A 14,848-nucleotide genomic window follows, 5' to 3' on the forward strand; every position below is an offset into this window, starting at 1 on the left:
CTGTAGCCATTTGTGTCTCCTCATCTTGGACTAGGAGGTGGAGAAGGGGGTCACTGTGCTGTCAGGGTGATTTATTCCAATATCTCAGAAGGAACGGTATTGCTCCACGATGAGGGCAAGGAGGACTAGCTCTGGAACCCAGGGATTCACTGGGGAATCTCTCGTTATTCCTCAACCCATATCCTACTCTGTAGGTCTGGGGTGGGCGCATGCATTTAGATTCCTAGCAAACTCTCCGGTGATGCTGATGCCATCCGTCCTACGACCGTAGCATGACTAGCGCTGTCCTAGGGCACCTGTTCTCTCCTGAGTATTCAAAAATGCTTCCAGGCGAGGCCTTCAAGGCCTTGTCAAGTTCTTTGAGGGGGTGGGGGTCTGCGGAAACTGGCAACCAAAAAAGACAGGGCACCAAGAATTTGGATCCTCTGTGAAGGAAGATTTGGGTCATTCCACTGGATAAAAGACTCCAGCAGTGGAGGGACTGCCAGAAGGTAGAGGGGATATGGAATGGGTGGCAGAAGAATGACACTGTGGTTATCAACCTAGGCCTCCTGACCAGTCATAGAAGAGGGGACTCTAGCAGCGATGCTTTATATGAATCGTTTCATTCACTCACCTAGAGGGGGATAAGTTACAATGTAAGTTCCGGGGGGAGTGGAACTAAACTGATAGCAGCCTCAGACAATGTGGTTGTTGATGGGAATTTATATTTCCCCTATGTTGGGGACATGTATATTTTCCCCATCCACGATGGATGCTGAGTGGTAATAGGGGTGCACTGTTCTGGTTAGTTTTCGTTTGCTCTAGTTTGCTAATATATATGAAGGATATCACCCAGAGTCCCCTGTCCTTTAGCTTCTGTTGTTCTTGGCTGATGGCATAGGAGATTAGAGGGCAGAAGGTGAGAAATCAAAGTATATATTCTCTTCTCACTGGGTTGCACTTTGATTGTCTACCTGTGCCCATGGCTTTTGTTGGGGGACTCCTCTCCCACTGCTACAGCTTCCACTGGATTCTGGGAACACCCCTTCCCCTTGTCGCTTCAGGCCCAAGTGGTAATGGACTCACCCTGTTGCCCGTCCATGGGTATTTTGCCAACCCCTTTCATTTCCCTTAACCCTGCCCAACCTCTGTAAATATTCTTTCATTAAACCCTCTTCATTTAATGCTTTGGGTGTGCATCTCTTTCCTGCTAGGATTCTGAGTGATACGGGTCCCAAAGACAAACTCCCCAGGAAGGAGGGAGAGTCTTAGCTGATGATGATCAAGGACATGAGGATTCAGGGGGCCGGTTGGTATGGCCGAGGCTGTCCTGTCCCTCTGAACACAGCCAACCTGGCTGTACTGTTTGGACAGAACGACTGGGCATGTGAATGTGGAACAGTGAGCTTAGCTCGAGCACCTCTCAGCAGACTGGGCTATAAACCAAAGAGGGCACTGCAGGTTGTCATCTATCACACACGTAGGACCCATCTTCCACAGCTAGACTGCGGGGTGTGAAACCACACTAGTGGACACACCAGACTTTGAAATTCTCTCTACCTGATAATTGGAAGCAGGACCAGCTCCTTTTGGATTGAGTTAGTCTCGAAATTCTGGGGCAATTTTATAGGAGAGGGAGTCACGGGTCTTTCAATTCAATAAGAGCATGTAGATATTTGAGCAACTAATTGGAAAAAATGAAATAGAGATGATGGGAATTGATATACCAGGCTGGTAAAACTAGTGTGCTATTATTCATATCAGCCTATCTGAGCATTCTCAGCGGTCACATTTATGCTAGCAACCGTCATTCTGATTTTTTTTAAATTAATTTTTATTGGAGTATAGTTGCTTTCTGATTTCCTGCTTCTGCTTATTTCTGCTACCTCACTTGTCCCTGGGATGATTATCCCTTTCCAGATTACATTTCTTCACACTGACCACCTTCCAGATGTCTTTATTGCCCCCAAGTACCACAACCACAAAGTGGATTGTGTATCAGACTTTACTGAGGGTTTGGAGTAACATGGAGGGACTGTAGCGGAGCACAGAACAGGCAACAATGTAAAATCAGCCACGAGACACCACTGTCTGGAAAATCCATCACCCTTTCCCTGCAGCGGGGAGTTTCTCTCTGATCATATTTTGCCTTAAGTCCTGGATTAGGGCCAATGCCACAAATGCTTTTCATTTGCTCTCTGCCAGCTTCCAGTCTTCAAAAATTCTCTTCATTTCTTTTGCTGGACAGTTTACCTCTCCATACTAAACCCCAAACTTCATCTCAGCTAGCTAGAAACTGGCTAAGATGCTCTGATGACAATGGACCATCTCCTCCATCCTTTAGCAGCTAAAGCAACAGCAGAAGCTTGAAATTTCAGTTGGTTTTTCCCCTTAATATGATCAAATGTTTAGATGGCTCTTCATCCCCCATGTGTCTCTAAGGTGGAAGGGGTGTAATTTAAATATTTATTCTCCACCATCCTGAGCAAGCCCAGGGTTCGTCATATCTGTCTTTAGCTTTCTTTTTTTAAATTTTTTTTATTTTGCAACATGTATAATAGGGAAAATGAAGGCAATCCAAGTACTTATTAATAGGACTCTGGATAACTACGTACATGCACTAGATGGCATGGTTTATAGCCAGTAAAATGATAAATAGGAAGACTGTAGCAGAAACATGCTTATGATGAAATGTTAGGAGATGTTGATTTAAATGATGTAACCGAAGGCTTTTATGAAAAAAAAAACATCTTGCACGTGGGCAAGGATTAGAAGGGAACACATGGACACACGATAGAAATCACTATTTTGTGGAGGCTTGGATTAGGAGTGATTCTGAAATTTTCCATCTTTTTCTGAAATATTATTTCCCTTTGCCACCAAAAAAAAGAGTCAAGAGATAGAGTGGGAAATATTAGCAAATCTAGGTGTGGAAAAGAAATAATTGAGACCAAAGGATCCCCAAGGCAGTGCTTCTCAAACTTGAACATGCATACAAATTGCTTGGTAGATCTTGCTAAGAGATTCCTGGGCCCCATCTCCAGAGATTATGATTCTGTAGGTCTGGAGTAGGGGTCCATGATTTTGGATTTCTAACAAGCCCCTCAGTGGTGCAGATGCTATTTGTCCTTCATCATGGTTTGAGTAGCACAGCCCTCAGGCACCTGTTTTTCACTCCTGAGAGCTCTAAAGTATCTCCAAGTGAGGTCTTCAAGACCTCTTCTTGTTGCTTGGGATCTGTTATTAACTGATTGGGTGTTGGTTCTGATTTGCATTGTAAATCCATGCTGATGAGCTTTTCACAGAAGTGCTTGGTATCTCTGAGGTAGGCTGCAGAGTGAAGGCTGCTGCTAGGCCTGAGGCAATGTACAAGGCCCTTGCTCTAGATCCTCCCCTCACACAGAGCTTCCAATGCACCTTGGTCCACTGCCTTTGCCAGCTGTCCCTTTGTGCATCCCACACAGTGGGGGTGTGGAGGAAGGGACAGCTGGATATGCCCTGGAATGCTGTCTGAGCAGCTGTGGCCTTGTTCACTTTCAGGGGTCACCTAGTGGTGATGGTGCTTTGGAAACCCACTTCCCAGGTGACATGGGATGGAGTGGGACCCATGGCTGGGATGCAGGTGATGGGAAGGGAGCCTTGAGCTTCTTCACAGCTGCAGGGCACTTCTGATGGGGATGGCAGGTGTGTCTTAGAGAGATGGAATAAATGCATTCAGAAGGAGGGGGAGTTCTGGTGGTCTAGTTTAACTTCATATTATGTTTGTGGGAATACCGATGACAATGATAATTATGTAAATTAATAGACACCATATCCCTTGAGGTCAGGTGCTGGGAGAGGTTGCTGTGAGTATTCCTCTGACCAGTGGTCCTGGCTGGGAGATTTGGCCTTTCAGAAGTGGCCCTGGGAACTGAGGAAAGCCCAGGGTTCCAGGCTCTGCAAAGAAGGGGGAAGCCAGACCTCTCTTCCTCCCAGCTCAGACCCCTGGCTTCTCCTGGGGTGGTTAAATCAAGAAAATACACCAATGTTTGCCCATCTTCTCTCATTTCATCCTCACAACAACCTTGTGAGGTAGATGTTATTCCCTCATTTTACAGATGAGGAAACTGGGGCTCAGAGAGGCTGAATTATTTGGGGTCATACAGCAAGGAAGTAGAGGATTTGGGACTTGGGACCAGGTTTGTGGGCTCTGGTCCAATATTCTTGCTGCAAGGCCTTAGATGTAGGTGATGGGGTGGGAGGGGGTCAGAAGGGTGGGAAAAGAGGGAGAAGAGTCATTATCAACAACTTATCCCTTGTCTCCCCCCACAGCACGTTTACATTCAAAGCACTCCCACTCCTGTCCTTTCATTCACATGAGGTTTACATAAAACTAAAAGGGCAAGGCTTTTCCTCCCCTTTTTAAAATCAGGGAACGGAGGCACCGAGAGGTGAAGTGACTTGCTCAAGGTCACACAGCCTTAGAGTGACTGACAGGACAAGCCAGGTCTTCCTGTCCCATATTAATCTCATAACTGTGTGCTCTCAAGAGGTCACTGGGTGAAATAAGTTTGCATGAGGAAAAGTTAGTGAAAAAGAAAAAAAAAGAAATGTCAGACCAAAGGAGATAATAATGAAACGATGACCTATCCACCTGATGGAATACTCTGCAGCCAGTAAAAATGACGGCTATAAAGAGTGCTCGATGAAATGAGAAAGTGTTCATGCTCTAATATGAAGTGATACAACATCATGCACACAGTATGATTTTGACTATTTAAAAATACATGTAAAAAATGCTGGGAGAAAATATATCAAAATGGCGGCTTTGGGGAAGTGGGATTATAAGTGTTATTTTCCCCCATCCTTCTATTTTTTCTGTATTTTCCCAAACTTCCAAAATACACATTTCATTTATAACAGGAAAAATATACCCCTCTATATTTTAGTTTAAAAAAATACCGTTGGGAAGCAGCCCCTGCGCCTTTTGTGAATTTGGGGTGATGCACCTTCCAACTCCTTTCCCACGTCACCACGCGCTCCATTGCTGGCCCATTGGGAAGGGGCTGGGGCTCAGGTGAACGTCTGTGCTGGGAGCCTCCAGGGCTAGTGTGTGTGCTACTTTGCATGTTAAGGGCAAGAGTCTCCTCAAAACGAGACCACTGTTGTTATGATGGTGGGTAACTGTCCCATATCCGATGCCAAAAGGTGTGCGCGAGCCAGGGAAGGTGACCGCCCCCTAGGCTCACAGTGACTCCCCAGACTGGCACCCGGGCCTCCTGACTCCCGGTCCAGCGCTCTCATCCCCAGACTGGCCCACCACTGCAACACTCACAGCCTCCCGATCATCTCACCCTGCTGCTCCTGTGAGAGCAGGCAAGGCTAAGGTGAACCTTCTCCACCCCCGGGTGGCCAAATCCTTTCTCGCCTCCGTGGGCTGGAAAGCCGGTGGCCAGGGGACAGAGGCGCATCCTGGGGCAGCCCTGTCCAGAGAGCGCTGGGGTCTCGGTCCCCCGCCGCGGCCCCCGCCCGCGGGCGCCTCAGTCATCCAGGTGCTGCTCCTCCCAGGTGGATGTGGGGATGGCGCTGTAAGGGTCCATGATGACCTTGGCGCAGCGAATGATCATCACGACGAGGAAGAGGCAGAGGAAGACGAAGCAGGCCAAGGTCAGTCCTTTGTCCACGTCGACGTAGACGGGCTCAGGCGTGGGGTCCTCCATCTCTCGGCAGCGGCTTGGGGCTCCTCCTCCGGCTCACGGTTGACTGGTACCATCTTCCACCCCTGCAGAGAGCCACAGCAGTGGGGACCGGAGGGTCGTGCCACCTTGCCTGGGGTGCGGGCAGGGCACAGCCCTCCCCCTTCTTATATGTCCCCCTGGCGTGGGAGTCTGCTGCTCCCCTTCCCTCCCCCACATGAGGACGAGGAGAGGAAGGGTCACGGGCCTCCTTTTCAGGAGCCTACGTGGTCTCAGCCGCGAAACTGATAGGCAACCCAGGCGTCAGGGCCCAGCCAGTGCGTCCTAGGGGGTGGGGGAGGTGACAGAGGAGTCCCAGCAGGGGTAGAGCTGGGCTGTAGCAGAAGCACCTCCTGAGGATGGAGCCCCTGCAGTTGCCTCCACTCTCCGAAACCCTTTAGGACGAGTTATAATAATGCTTTCAACTCTGCCAAGCCACTGACTGAGGGAGATCAGAAAGCATTTTATTTTATTTTATCATCATTGGTTTTTTTTTGGCTGTGCTGCATCGGCTTGCGGGATCTTAGTTCCCCCACCAGGGATCGAACCCGTGTCCTCTGCAGTGGGAGCACAGAGTCCTAACCACTGGACCACCAGGGAAGTCCCCAGAAAGCATTTTAAAAAGTTAGGTAATTAATATATATTTTTTAAAGCAGTAGAACTTACGTTTCAAATGAAAATGAACGTTGAACACCAATACATGAATAGATTGAAGAGGGGCTGCTGTCCCAGAGTTGGGTGGGCAGGCAGCGTGGAGGGTCTGCATCCCCTCCCCCTCTGTGGGGGCCTTCTGGGACTCCTGAGGGACTTTTGCTGAGCCCCAGAGTCACAGTTGCAAAACTGCGGGTGTGACGGGAAGAACAGTTTTGGCAGTCACGTGGACCCCGAGCCCAGCTGCCTTGCAGTGCAGTCCTGGGCAGTGTAAGGTTATCCTTGTATCAGGCCTACGCCTCCCTGCTGTGATAATACAGGGCGAGAGGCTGCATCGCAAGGGTGTGAGGATTCAGTGCATCTAGCATGGTCCCCGGCCCTGTGGGTGCCCCAGAGCAGGCCAAGATGGCAGGTCACGTCCTTGCAGCCCAGCGGTCAGGGAGAGCTTAGGACGAGGGGCACTGCTGCTCGTTATCGTCAGCCCCCTCCCCGCCCCCCCAATGAATTTTCAGAGCCCTTGAGCTGTACATTGTGCTTTCACATCCAGTTTATTATTTGATCCTCATGACAGCCCAGGAGGCATGTGGGCCGTGTATCAATAGGCCCGTTTTATAAACGTGGAAACTGAGTCACAGAAAGGGGGGAAATGACTTACCCAAGGTCCCACATCCCAAACCCTAGGCCTCTGCATGCCTCTCTCTTCTCTGATGGAAAGTAAAGTGGGGACCCATATCCCCCACCCACTTTGCAACTTCAGAAGGGCACCTATGCAACCCTGGGCTGGCTGGTCCTGGCATATCTGTAACCACAGGTGACTATGCTTTCCTCTACTTATTTATTTTTTTTTTTTTTTAAAGTTTTTTTGGCCGCGCCACATGGCATGCGGGATCTTAGTTCCCTGACCAGGGATCGAACCCATGCCCCCTGTGTTAGAGGCGCTGGACTGCCAGGGAAGTCCCGCTTTCCCCTCTTTCAGACCTCGTCTCCATCCTCACCCCTTCCCAGAGGGCACTGACCTGCTGGTCGGAGTGATCACCACTTCACAAGGGCCACTGGGTGGGCTCGCACCCTGGGTGGGGCTGCTCCAGGAGGGAGGGGGAGTGACCAGACATCACAGCTGGGAGCCAGTGAGAGCAGTGGCCTTTCCCTTAGAGAGCAGGTGCCCACACTGGCAGCAGCTGAAACAGAACAGGACAGAAGAAGGCTGATTACCTCCCAAGATGCCCACTCCCAGTCGTGAGCTGGGCCGGCAGGAAGGTCTGGCCTGGGCAGTTCTCCCTGGGCATGGTGGTGGGAGCGGCCACAATTTATTCTGACGCTGTTTTTTCTTTCCTCCTCCCTTTTAAAAAATATAACATTAAAAAAAATTGTGGTGAAATATACATGACATAAAATTTACCATAGTGACCGTGGTTAAGTGCACAGTTCAGTGGCTTTAGGACATTAAATCGTTGTACAGCCATCACCACCATCCATTTCCAGAAATCTTTTCACCTTGCAAAACTGAAACTCTGTGCCCATGAAACAACTGGGCTGAATTGGGAGGTTGGGATTGACATACATACATTACTCTGTATAAAATAGATAACTAATGAGAATCTGCTGTATAGCACAGGGAACTCTACTCAGTGCTCTGTGGTGACCTAAGTGGGAAGGAAATCCAAAAAGGAGGGGATATATGTATACATATAGCTGATTCACTTTGCTGTACAGTAGAAAGTAACACAACATTTTAAAGCAACTATACTCCAATAAAAATTAATTTAAAAAATAAAAAATATAACATTTAAAAAAATTGTGGTCAAATACACATGACATAAAATTTACCATAGTGACTGTTGTTAAGTGCACAGTTCAGTGGCTTTCGGACGTTCAAATTGTTGTATAGCCATCAACACCATCCATCTCCAGAACTCTTTTCATCTTGCAAAACTGAACTCTGTGCCCAGGAAACAACGGGTCCCCATTTCCCCCTTCCCCTCAGTCCCTGGCATCCACAATTCTATGCTCTGGGTACCTCATATAAGTGGAACGATACAGTATTTTTCTTTTTGTGACTGGCTCATTTCACTTAGTGTAATGTCCTCAAGAGTCATTCAATGAATGTCAGAATCTTCTCTTTTAGAGGCTGAATAAATATTCTATTGTATGAATATACCACGTCTTGTTCATCCATTCATCCATTGATGGACACTTGGGTTGTTTCCAACTCTTGGCTATTGTGAATAATGCTGCTGTGAACATGAGTGTACAAATATCTCTTTGAGACCCTGTTGCAATTCTTTTTTTTTTCTTTTGAACAGAGAACATGCTTTACTGAGGAGTAGTTATAGAACAGCACATTCTACCACATGTGGGGAAGGGTTAGCTTCTGTAAAAGGCCTTTAACCCTTAAGAAAACCCCCAGTGAAGTTGCTTTTGGATAAATTTTAACAGTGACACTGAAACTGTCAGGGAGCTGCCACTGAACATGCTTAAAATTAGTTCCCCCCAACCCACAGTGAATATAAGTAGCGTACAAAGATGACAAGAGAAAGGCACAAATGACCAGAGCTGGGATTGTGGTGAGGGCTCCACATGAAGACAGCAGTGTTGTAGGAGACCAAGTTGGAAAGGGTGACATGTCATACATCACAAGCTGCCCCAAGGTAGCAGGTTATAATGGGCTAGAGAGAAATTAGAGGGAGCATCTCTTCCTTCACTTAAACAACACCAAAAATAGGAGACCAGAGAATGGGGGGATGGTGGTAAATCCCAAAAAAGGAAATGGAGGAGGAGTTCTTGGAAGGGCATAAGCACTTTAGTCCTAGAGGGAGGGTGAGACACTGTTGAAAAGGGAAGCAAACCCTGGCAGCGGTGACCATTCTGCCTTGCTGAGTCATGGGCTGAGACACGGAAGTCATTTTCAGTCACTTCTCCAAGGATGTTCAGACAAAAGCAAGGTAACTTATGTGGAAGTATAGGTGTGCTATATCAGACTGGTACTGGTGAAAAGGTCTCTGCAGTATAATTAACCAGTTAACGTGCAGCATGAAAGGGAGAACTGGAAATTATTTGGGCACCTGCAAACGTAAAGACGGGCAGGGAGTAAAGAGGAGAAAACATTTACTACTGGGCACTTTCTGGTGAGGCAAAAAGTAGTATTCCATTCCCTTCCACCAAGACGTTGCCCACTGCCCACAGGTGAGCTCAAATCCAAATACAGAATCACCACCTCTCAATTCTTTTCTCCATCTCATTCAGATAATGTGCTATAACCAAGACTAATCCCTGCGAGAGTCTTCAAAAGTATTTGGCTCTTGTCAGCCTGATACTGATCAAAAACAGGTCGTTCAGTAAAAATAGAGGAAAAAACTTAAAGTGAGATGAAATCCAAAGGGAAGGGACCCCTCCCAGCACACACACACACTCAGAAGTGTTACCTCTTCCCTGCCTCTCCAAAAACACATGTAAGGAATAACTGGGAAGGTCCTGGTGGCGGTAACCGTAGTTGGTGGTCTGGTGACTGGGCAGCAAGACGAAGCACTATTACAAAGTTTAGAAGACACGACACGACCTCATGGGGCCAGAGGAGAGAACCAGTGACTGGACAGGTACAGTACCAAAACAGAACACCTTGGGTCAGTGCTACAAGGGATCTGCACTCAAGTCTAATACAGATCCCATCCAGGCAACCTCACTGAGGCCGAACAACAGTTCCTCAGAACCAGCGTCTGCAGTGTACATGAAGGTCGGAGCCAGGACAGTCCTGAGGGGGATGGCCTTCCCAAAGGATACTGTACTTGCTAATCACAAGAGCAACAGAAATGACAGACAGATCCCTAGGGTACGGATTCCTACTGCTGGGGTTTGCTGGCTCGGAGTAACCGGTCACTTTAAGTGCCCTTCGGAGGGGTCCCTTTTAAACAGCTTGGATCCATGGTTTTATTGGAGTTGGATCTTTTGGCTTCTTTGGCTATCCACTCATCAATCAGGTCCTGTCTCTTCAAAACTAGGTGTTTTCCTTTCCAATATTTGAGCATCTGAAGGGCTTGCAGAGTGCTGACAATGTCCACAGGATTCACAGCTGTCTCCTGGCTAATTTCTTTGAGAGAAATCTCTTTGCCTTGGAAATTATGCAGGTAACGAAGAAGCACTTCTTCCAGTAACTGCGGTAGCTTATGGGCCCCAGATCTGAGAGTGGACGTTCTGGGGAGCCAACTTTTTCTTCCACTTTGGAAAGCAAATAACTGAAATCAATGAGCATCTTGCCATAGCCCTGTCTCGTGTACTGAGGCATGGAAAGGATACAGGATACATTGTGGTGGAGGAATGAATTCTTTTCCTCGGAAAACTATCCAGTCAGGTGACAATCAGTGTTGTCTGCGTCCGTCATAACATAGAACAGGAAGGGTTCCACATCATAATATAATGTCTTGTGGTCCAGAAAAACCTTGGCCAACAGGCACAGTTTTTGGCAGTAGATCTTGTTTTTCTTGCCATCCGCTTCAAACACAGAGATTGAACCTTTGCATTGTATCTCATCTCCGGGTGGGTGTTTCCACACACACTTAGCCATGTGTCAGCGGAGTATTGTCTGGCTCTTCATGTGTTTTAAACAGAATTCTCACATGTAAAGACATCTCAGTCGTGCATATTCCTCAGGATAGGGAGAATGGTACCAAGTATCAAGCTCATAGCGACAAAAAGCAATAGTTTTAATCATATTGCTCCCCTCTGTGATTCGGCCTTGCAGCCTTAACTTCTCCAGACCCTCTGAAGCCCGGGCTTGTGCTCTTCTGAAAAGATCCAAGTCATACTCGCTAGTCAGGTTTTCCGAGAGAGGTTCCCAAGTGTTCCCATAGGTCTGCCTGTGTTCCATATATTTCTCTTTCTGTTCTTTGCTCAGCCCAGAATTTCTTTTCTTCCTGAGTTCAGCAACCTTTTCTTTACATCGCAACTGCCTCTCTGTTGGTGCCTGGCGCCTGGTTGCATGCCTGTTGCTGCCATCTTGCCTGTGGGACAGCATCTTTCTTCTCTCTGCTTATCTTGGCTCTGTGCTCTCACCTTGCATTTATCAGCTGAGAGGTTATGATAGAGAGGGCATCCTGATGTAGAGAAACGTCTCTTGTGTTTTCCTGTAAGGTGTCCTAGGGAGTTACAGCCTGGTGTAGGACCTTTCATACTGAAATTGTAGCTTTCATGGAAGTGGCAGCGCTTGGGGCGATGAGAGAGATCACTGCCCGCGTCCTTCAGGGACATGTCCTTGGCAGTGCTCTCATCGTGAGACACGCTGGGGCTGGAGATATCTATATCAGACTCAGAAGAAGGGGTATTTCCAGCTGGCGTTCGAGGTGGAGGCTCATCATGATCAGCTGTATTTTTAGTTTCTGAAAAGTCAACCACTGGCTCACTTTCTGAGCCAGATGAACGAGTCTGCCGAAGTGGGTATTTTTTCGGAGTCACTGGGGTGGGCTGCTGCTGACGATGCGTCACTGTCCTGGTAGAATAAGCAGGGCCCTCAGTGCTGAAAGACTGCACGTTTCCAACAGGACTGGCATCTTGGGAACTCTGGCTTAGCCGGGCTGAGGAGCGGGTGACTTGGGCAGATGGCCGGAATGTGTCATCACTCTCTGAACCGTCTGTGTGCCCGAGATCTGTAGAAAAATTGGAATCTTCGGTTCCATCTGAACTACCGCCTACGTTCCTCTTTCTTTGCGGCATTGCCGGCGGCTGCGGCCCACCGGTTCCGATTCGGGCAGCGGCGGCAGCAGCAGTAGGAACGGTGGCTCTGGCGGGCTCCGGGGCGGCCTCTGTAGCGTCCCAATCCTGCGGACGATCCCAAGTGCCTCCTGCTTCACAGCGTCTAGAGCCTTCTCTTGTTGCAATTCTTTCGCACAAGTGGAATTGCTGGATCAAGGGTAATTCTATTTTTAATTTTTTGAGGATTAAATTTAACATCGTTGTATAAAACAATACTTATACACAGTTCAAAATTCAAAAAGTACAAGAAGAAAACCACGAAGAGCAGTTTTTGACGACTTCTCTCTCCAAGCAATCCAGTTCATTTCCAGACAGACAACTACTGTTATGAGGTCCTCAGACATCCCTCTCATCTGGAGGTATTCAATGCATAGACATTGTATTTGCAACTATTTACATGGTGTTTACATTGGGTATCATAAGGAATCTAGAGACGATTTAAAGTACGCAGAAGGACGTGCATAGATTACATGCAAATACTGCACCATCTTATATAACGGGCTTGAGCATCTGTGGATTTTGGTATCCAGTGGAATCCTGGAACCGACTCCCCACAGCTACTGAGGGACAGTTGTATTGCCTAATCATGTTTGCTTTGCCTTTTCTTTTTCCAGAAATATATCCTTCTGTTGTAACTACTAGAGCATGCAGGACCCCTTCCTCTCACCCTATCCAGTGGTGACACCATCTTGAGTGTGGTGTACATTTTGCACTCAGGGCTCCCATGGAACTTTTAGGGTTCCTTGGACCATACTTTGAAAATACGGATCTAGTCCACCTCTCTCCATTTCAGAAATGAAGAGACTGGAATTTAGGGAGGGGGAGGGGTTTTCTCAGCATCTCAGAGTGATAGCATAGCTGACCTTGGAGCACACTCACATTTCTGACCCCAGCCAGGCCTGTGCTTTGGGCCACACGCACTGAAGCCACATGGTCCTTGGTGGCTCTCAGGGACGGAGGGACATGCTGGAGTTTCATGCTCTTGTGTTTCACAGCTGCACCCAGTGTGACCTCTCAAGCACAGACTCTGAAATCCCTGGCCAACGGTCTGCCTTAAGTTAATATCAGATACTCTGCACCAATTGTAAAAGTCAGACCTCAGAGAAATTGTCTCGTTACCCTCCCGTGTCTTGTATGGGGCGAGAATTGGTCCCTATAAGCTGGTAACATGCCCCAGAGGAAGATTATCAGCATTTTCTGGATGCTTCCGGCTGGAATGAATGCCAAGGACTTGGATGCAAAGAACAAATTCATCTTTCCACCCTCCAGACGGAGCGTGCGCATTAATCTTAATTACTGGGCCAGCACACGTCCCTTCCAACCCCGTTTCCCAGTGAGGACCTGACACCCGGGAGCGATGCAACACTGAACTCGGCTGCCGTCCCCTGGGAGCTGAGGAGCCAGCCTTCCCAGGGGCCAGCTCAGTGGCCCGCAACAGAATTGAACCGTCCTTCAGCGTGGCACCTGCGCAAGCCAGATGCTCCATCTGCCACGGTCTTGGGGCGGCTGGACGTGAACTTGCTTGAGTCCGGGCTTCTGATCTGGGCGAGTGAATGACCCTGAAGGGGAATGGCTGCTGGGCTGAGCCAGCACACTTGTGGAAGTGAGCGGTTCTAGGGTTGGGGTGTAGAAGATCCACATGGAAAAGAGTCCTGCCATATGCCATGGGGAAGTCACAGGACAAAGTGACCAGTCCAAATAGAGGCCCTGGAAACAAGCATCTCAGTCAGGGTTTTAGGAAACAAACAAGCAATAGGGCAGCCACAGTTCAAAGGGAACACAAATAGAGGATTTACATACAAATGTATGTGCTTCCCCGGGGCTGGAAGTGGGGTGCTCGAGACCTTACTCCCTGTGCTGACATATTTCTTTGTTTCTGTACATATGTGTGCCTTACCTGCTAGGGCTACCATAACAAAATACCACCGACGGTGTGGCTTAAACAACAGAAATTAAGTTTCTCACAATTCTGGAGGCGAGAAGTCCCAGATCAAGATCTGGTGGGGTTGGTTTTTGGTGAGAGTTTTTCTCCCTGGCTTGCAGACAAGCCTCCTTCTCGCTGTGTCCTCACATGGCCTTTCTTCAACGTATTGGGTTAGCCATAAATTTCGTTCGGGTTTTTCTGTAACATCTTACGGAAAATCCGAACAAACTTTTTGGCCAGCCCAATATGAGCACGAAAGGAGGGAGAGAGACATTGCCCTCTCTTCCTCTTCTTATAAGACCACCAGTCCTATCAGGCGAAGACCCCACCTTTATTCCCTCATTTGACCTTAATTACCTCCTAAATGCCTTATCTCCAACACATTGGGAGTCAGGGCTTCAACATATGAATTTTGGGGCGGGGGGTACACAATTCAGTCCATAGCAGTGTGTCAGTTCCTCAAGGGCAGGGTCCAAGTCTGGCTGAGGGGCACTGCCAGGCTGGAACCAGGCCAGGCCCACCCCTTGTGGGTTCACAGGAAAGGTCAGAGGTGATGCAAACCTGCACTTAGCCGCTGCCCTCTGGACACCAATGGGAGGAAGCAAGGGGACTGAAAAAGCATGTCACTTATTACTGTGGGGAGAAACAACGGGCTGTATCGACATTGTGGATTCAATCAGGTAACAAAGATTGGAGCTGATCACGTGCAATCATCCACTGGTTCTATAAATAGTAGCGGAACCATTATGAAACGTGACCTGTCAGAATCACTTCCCCACATGACAGATGGGTTAAGTGGATGACATTTGCTCAGGACACAGAAGATGTCCAGTGT

The 14,848-nt window shown here is 48.1% G+C and overlaps 1 protein-coding gene and 1 pseudogene across 1 annotated transcript in view; both read right to left on the minus strand.

Moving 5' to 3' along the window:
• Positions 1-1,505: 1,505 nt before the first annotated feature.
• Positions 1,506-14,848, minus strand: part of CTXND1 (cortexin domain containing 1) — a 57,049-nt gene continuing 43,706 nt past the window's right edge. The window contains exons 2-3 of the mRNA XM_057541992.1: positions 7,364-7,525; positions 1,506-5,743 (exon numbers count right to left, since the gene is read on the minus strand). Coding sequence (XP_057397975.1) covers positions 5,502-5,681 — 180 coding nt within the window. The 5' untranslated portion in view covers positions 5,682-5,743; positions 7,364-7,525 and the 3' untranslated portion in view covers positions 1,506-5,501. The remainder of the gene's footprint in view (positions 5,744-7,363; positions 7,526-14,848) is intronic.
• On the minus strand, positions 9,865-12,050 carry LOC103000905 (histone acetyltransferase KAT7-like; annotated as a pseudogene).

This window comes from Balaenoptera acutorostrata, chromosome 3, assembly GCF_949987535.1.
Source record: "Balaenoptera acutorostrata chromosome 3, mBalAcu1.1, whole genome shotgun sequence".
Classification (NCBI taxonomy): Eukaryota; Metazoa; Chordata; class Mammalia; order Artiodactyla; family Balaenopteridae; genus Balaenoptera; species Balaenoptera acutorostrata.